General features: G+C 36.9%; 1 protein-coding gene across 1 annotated transcript; it reads right to left on the reverse strand.

The window, feature by feature from the left end:
• Window positions 1–1,299: 1,299 nt before the first annotated feature.
• Window positions 1,300–6,186, reverse strand: CXCL9 (C-X-C motif chemokine ligand 9). Its single transcript, XM_037150237.2, has 4 exons — window positions 6,065–6,186; window positions 4,395–4,521; window positions 2,833–2,917; window positions 1,300–1,569 (listed from the first exon to the last, which is right to left on the reverse strand). The coding sequence occupies exons 1-4, from the start codon at window positions 6,126–6,128 to the stop codon at window positions 1,501–1,503; spliced, it is 345 nt and encodes a 114-aa protein (XP_037006132.2). The 5' UTR covers window positions 6,129–6,186; the 3' UTR covers window positions 1,300–1,500.
• Between the last annotated feature and the right edge of the window lie 333 nt (window positions 6,187–6,519).

Genomic DNA, 6,519 nt, shown 5'->3' on the forward strand with positions numbered 1-6,519 from the left:
CTGGGTAGAGCAATCTTGGTTGTAGATCTTTGGTTTTCATGACTTGGAATACCTCTTTCCAGCCCCTTCTTGCCTGTAAGGTCTCTTTTGAGAAATCAGCTGACAGTCTGATGGGAACTCCTTTGTAGGTGACTGTCCCCTTAGCTCTTGCTGCTTCTAAGATTCTCTCCTTCATTTTAATCTTGGCTAATGTAATTACGATGTGCCTTGGTGTGTTCCTTCTTGAGTCCAACTTCTTTGGGACTCTCTGAGCTTCCTGGATTTCTCGGAAGTCTATTTCCTTTGCCATCTTGGGGAAATTCTCCTTTATTATTTGTTCAAATAATTTTTCAACTGGTGGTTGTGCCTTTCCCCTTCTGGTACCCCTATAATTCGGATGTTGGAACGTTTAAAGATGTCCTGGAGGTTCCTAATCTTCTCCTCATTTTTCTGAATTCTTATTTCTTCATTCCTTTCTGTTTGACCATTTTTTTCTTCCTTCTGGTTCTCTCCCTTGATTTGAGTCCCAATTTTCTTTCCATTACTATTGGAATCTTTTGTATCCCCATTCATTTCTATTAATTTAGCTTCCATATGTTTCTCTAATTTGTGGCTAAAGTCAACCAGTTCTGTAAGGATCCTTATAACCAGTGTTTTGAACTGTGCATCTGAAAGACTGGCTATTTCTTCATCACTTAGGTCTATCGGTTCTGGGGCTCTGAGTTGTCCTAGAGCCATTTTTGGTCTGTTCGCGCTGTTAAGTGAGCGGAGCGAAGCCTTAGTTGTTTACCAGGACGGGGCGACCCAGGTCGCTGGTTTGTGACGCTGTGTGTGGGGGCGGGGTCAGAGAGGGAATAATGGCGTTCCTCTCCGCTAGCCCAGTGTTTCCAGTCACTCCGCACGCCTGGGGTTTATCCGATCGGAATTGCGCGAGCCTGCTGCCCTGCGCCGGCTTCCCTTCTCACTGGCTTCTCCGCACGTAAATGCGCGCGACTGAGCGACCCACCGCGCCCCTTTCTTTGTGCGCTCCGGCAGCCAGCTCGCTCGCAATTGCGCTCTCGGTTCCCTGCGCGCACCGCGCGCCGCCCGGGAATTTTTTCTTGCTAACCTGCTCCGCTGCTGGCCTGGCTCCTCGTACCGGTCCAGCCGAGTATCTAGTTGTCCTTTGGACTCCGTATTGTCGATTTTCCGTGTGGCTTGGTTGTGACTGCTGTTAAAAATAGTTGTTCTTAGATTTGGTTGTGCACAGAGGCGAGGTGGATCCTCCATCTACGTCTCCATCTTGGCGGAAGTCTCCTCTAATAATTCTTAACATTTGGATTTTAAAAGCCACTTCCTAGCTTTAATTACAATTTTATAGTGATGCTTTAAAAATTTCAGTCAGATAAGCAAGTTTATGGATTAAGGGGCCATCCCCTATTGGAATTATTTCAGTATAATGAAAAAGAACCTTTTTAACACAAAATGCTTGTTGGTAAAGTGGTTGCTCATGTAGTCTTCTTTTGAGGACACTGAGATCTTTTAACTTTTTTGGAATTTCCTGCTTTTTTTGATGTTTTTCACTTTCTTTGGCTTTTTCTTTCGGATGGCCTGCAAAGAGAGGGGGAGAAAGGTTGATGTTTCTTCATCTTACCATTTTTCCTTTCTTATACAATATTTGAACTCTCCAGATTGTGGTCCTTCCTTATCCTCAAAACTGGTTTAAAGTTGCTCTACTTTCAAAGGGGCTCCTTTTGATTCTCTCTTCTTTGCCCACTTTGAGGAGGAGGTAAAGTCCTCCAATTGGTCTTCTTTTGCCCACTCTCCTAGTTTATTACTACCCTCACTCCAACCTTGCTTATGGCCCAACTGTCCCAAGTACAACCTTCTGAGGTTGGTACTATTATCATCCACTTTTCTCTCATGGGGAGGCGGAGGCTTGGAGAGGGTGACTTGACCAAAGTTGCATAGCTAGTATTTGGCAGAACCACTTGCCCGTCGGACTCCAGAAGCCACACTCCGCACTAGATATTCTGAGGTCCTCTTCAAACAAAACACCTCAGAGTGTCATACAGTATTCTTCCCACTTGGTCCTGGTCTACCTTGTAACCTCAATCCCTTAATTCCTTCCCTACAAACTCCATATAAACCTGAGGTTTCCTGAACATGGAAAGCTCTCTCATAATTTTATTCTTTCTTTCATGATATCCTTACCCTCCTTCAAGACCCAAATCAAATACCTGATATAAAAACTAACCCTTAATAGTTTATCCTTGTCCCTTTCTCCAGCAAAATTAATTACTCCTTCTATAATCTTCAAGATTCTTGTACATATTTTTATTTTATATTTCACATTGTACTTTAATTTTTATTTAATATATTTTTTTAAGAGAGAGAGATTTATTGTTCCACCTAGTTATGCATTCATTGGCTGATTCTTGTATGTGCCCTGACTGGGCATCAAACCCACAACCTTGGCATATCAGGTTGATGCTTCAACCAATGGAGATACCTGGCCAAGGCCACATTGTACTTTAATTTATCATCAGAATATTTTCTACAGTAGGAAAGTAGTATATCTTATTACCTTTCTATCCTCAGTAGACTACTGTTCAGTTCAATGCATATTTATTGTGTTGAATAAGAAAGATAAGCTCCCTACCCTCATGGTACCTACATTCTAGTGGTGTGATAGACAAGAGATACTCTCTGCAGGAATATAACTATACCTCAAGTGAAGACATCATTCTAGGAACAAGATAGGAGCACAATAACATAAATTTTAAAAATGTACCTTTAAAAGAACTACATATATTCTTTGTTTTCCAGTTAATTTTTAAGAGAAAGAACATTTTGTTCCTACTTTTCACCAACCTGTTTCTCCCACTCTTTAATCAATTTTTTCACATTTCTTGAATTTGGATTTAAACATGTTTGATTCCCATTCTTCATTGTAGCACTGCCAAAGAAATAGCAAGACATTTTTAAAAAACTTTTAATAATTTAAGTGTTTCCTCAGTTAGATTGTGCTTACAGCTTTACTATAAGCATCTGAGACTTCCAGTCTTTTTTCTTTTCTTTTTATTGTTGACAATAGTTACAAATGTCCCCCATTTCCCTCCACCTTTATCCACCTCCACCCAGCCCCCCCCCCCCCCCCGGACTTCACCACACTATTGTCTGCCCAAGAGCTAGGCATATATATTCTTTGACTAACCCCTTCAACTGCCTTTTCATTTTCTAAATGTGTGAGGGGACATAGATGAATTTCTAGGATAACACATAACCATAAATTTAAAAAATTGAACAGGTGTATGCAATGGGAGAAATTCATATCTAAAGATGATACTGGTTCTTTTGTTTTGGAAATAGCTATTTATGCTTAACTGAAGAAGCAAAATAAAATACCTACTTTTTTTCAAAAACAATAAAATCAGCATGAATTTTGCCACATTTTCTAATGAAACTACTTAAAACATAATAAAATATTATTCTAAAACAAGACTAGTTGAATTGTTTAAATCACCCAGCAGAGTCTCCGGGGATAATTCAAAGATTGTTTTCTTTAATTTTTCAGTACACTCTGAGAGTAGCCATTCTCCATATCATCCTTGATTTAGGCTTCAGAAGACTTAGAGTATGCATATACTTTAACCTAGAAATTCTACTCTCTAGAAAGGTATTATTAATAGAAATGAATTTAAGACACAATACTGCCATAATGAGTTTAATTTCAATAGCTAAAAACTGGAAGTAACCTACATTTGGGCATTGATCATACAAATTATGGTACATCAATATGCTGGAATATAATTTGGCCATTAAAGTGACACTATTATAAAAAGATGATATCATTACAAAAGATTTACTGACATGAAGAAATGTTCATGACACAATGTTAATGAAAAAACTGATTACAAAACAGTATGTAGTGTATGATTTTATTTGTGTATATACATTGTATTTATAAATATATGTATATATACTTTGTGTTTATATATGTACACACAAAGCAAATGTGAGAGATAAGGAAAACTACATATCAAGGAGTTAACAGTACTTGTCACTGGATGAAAGAATTATAAATATTGATTTTCTTCTTTTGGGTTATCTGCATTAAACCTTTTCTACAATGAACATGTATTATTTTTGTAATATGTAAACATTTGTTCCTAATCCCTAAAAAATTACTTACTTTTTTTTAAAGAAAATAAAGATTGGGGGGTGGGATGGGAGTAAAAGACAGAAAACTGTACTTAAACAACAATTAAATAAATATATTTTAAAAAAGAAAGAAAAGAAGTAGGTTAGATTTACAGAGAAGCAACTATCTGAGTTGTAAGTGTCTGTATGGGCAAGCATTCTGAGGTAATAATCACAATCAATTTATGTTTCTGCCAGTATGACACACACACATTGGATGAGATTGTACTTACATGATTTCAGTGTTATCACAAGAAGGGCCTGGGGGAAACTGCTGAAGGTCCTTTAAGGCTTTGAAGTGGATCATCCCTCTTTCTGTGGTGATGCAGGAACAGCGTCTGTTCCTCATCACTGGAGACCCTAAGGGAAAGAGAATGGGTAGCACACACTGGTTTAGGGCAATGTCTCAACTTCAGGGATCCATAGAAATTATGTATTTGACTTAGTTATGGTTGTTACTACCATTTACTGAGTGTCTAATAAACATTGCCACAAACTTTTAAAGTAAATATTACCTCCATTTTATAGACAAAAAGCTAAAGTTCACATAAGTTAAGTAAAGTACAAAGTCATTCAGCTTTTAGGGGGCAGATACAGATTTTGAGTCCTAAGTCATTACTCTTAACCACATTATACAACCTTAGGAAAAAAAGATGTTCGAATATTTAAGAAATGCCTATTGCAGACCAGACACATAGATACCTAATTCATGTGTGCTATATGTACCACATTCCTAAGCATTTCCCAAAGCCATGTACTATGTGACCTTAGTAGAATACACTTGGTGTTGGTTTGGACAGAAAGCTCTATGTATAACAACCAGTTATCACCACCATCATCATGCTCCCCACTGCCTTGCTTTTCAATAGTGCTTTAAAGTTTTGGAAATTCTTTAAAATACACTATCTTCATTCATTTTTTAAAAATGGATTTTAGAGAGAGAGAGAAAGACAGGAAATGGGGGGAGAAAGAGAGAAAGAGAATGAAAGGAAGAGAGAGAAAGAGAGAAAGAAAGAAAGAAAGAAAAAAGAAATTTGTTATTCCATCTATTTATGTATTCATTGGTTGATTCTTGTATGTTTCCTGATCAGAGATAAATCCTGCAATCTTGGCCTATTGAGATGATGCTCTAACCAACTGAGCTACCCAGCCAGGACTATCTTCATTTCTTAATTTAAAAAAAAATTTAAATATATGTTTATTAATTTGAGAGAGAGAGAAAGAAACATTGATTGGTTGTCTCTTACACACCCCAAACAGCACCCTGGCTGGTGCTGCGACCAGGGATAGAACCCACAACCTTTTGGTGTACAGGACAACACTCCAATCAACTGAGCCATACCAGCAAGGGTTTAATTTCTTCTTTATATAAATGCTTGATGGTATATTTATAAATTATATAAGATATATAAGAATTATATAACAATTAGTAAGAATTATATAATATATAATTATATAAGTATATTTATAAATATATATATTTACTCAGTGCTTACTATATACCATACATCATGAGATAGGCAGATAAAGCATAACTATAAATCTCTACTTTACAGCTGATAAAATTTAAATCTAGAAAAGTTCACTAATTTGCTCAAAGTAACAAAGATAAATAGTAAACAGATTAGGAATTTTTTTCTGATTATTGGATCTTTAATTGGTTAAGCACAAACACTTACAACATGCCAGGAATTTACAGACTGAGGCTGAGAAGACTTTTTTAATTTGGAAAGTGTAAGATATGAACTTTGTGTAATATATAACATCACTGAGAAGCTTTTATGAATGACTCATATCACTTTCTGATGCACAAAAAACAATCACCTCTACTGTGCAAATCAAGAGGCTTTTAAGGCAGTTTAAATCTGACTTTACTAACCTAATGTGACTCAGAACTCCTTACCTTGAACTCCAATCAGAATCAGGAAAGTGATGCCTAAAAACAGAAGAACACCACTTTTCTTCATAGTGGTAGAAGGAAGTTCTACTGAGTCAGTCCTCTATTGGATTTCAAGCCTGAGAAATTCTTTAGACAACATGCTCTTGGGAATCATATTTATTTAGGAAATACTATTCCCCCCTAAACTCTGATTGGCTGGTATTCATAGCCAATTTATGCTGATCAAATGATTCTGCTGGGGGGAAACCCTACTCTCAGATCCAAGGGAATTTCTGCATGCTTTACTTCCGTTTCACATAAATGGATGGTTTATAGTAAGGGATGTGAAACCAGTATCACTGGGAGCCTTCAGTATACTCACAGCTGCTCACCTGGGTGAAGAATAGGTTATATAACGACTATAATAATAATATCAAAAAACAAGAGTTGGAGATGTGTTTTCCAGATGGGAAATATCA

The sequence above is a fragment of the Artibeus jamaicensis genome, unplaced genomic scaffold (genome assembly GCF_021234435.1).
Source record: "Artibeus jamaicensis isolate MK-2021 breed Jamaican fruit bat unplaced genomic scaffold, CSHL_Jam_final scaffold_1031, whole genome shotgun sequence".
In the NCBI taxonomy this organism is placed as follows: domain Eukaryota; kingdom Metazoa; phylum Chordata; class Mammalia; order Chiroptera; family Phyllostomidae; genus Artibeus; species Artibeus jamaicensis.

Coding starts and splice junctions, on each gene's coding strand:
- CXCL9 (XM_037150237.2), bottom strand. CDS start 6,128: ATGAAGAAAAGTGGTGTTCTTCTGTTTTTAGGCATCACTTTCCTGATT. Junction 4,522..6,064: donor GATTCTGATTGGAGTTCAAG/GTAAGGAGTTCT, acceptor TCTTTCCCTTAG/GGTCTCCAGTGATGAGGAAC. Junction 1,570..2,832: donor TTAAAGAGTGGGAGAAACAG/GTTGGTGAAAAG, acceptor CTCTCTTTGCAG/GCCATCCGAAAGAAAAAGCC.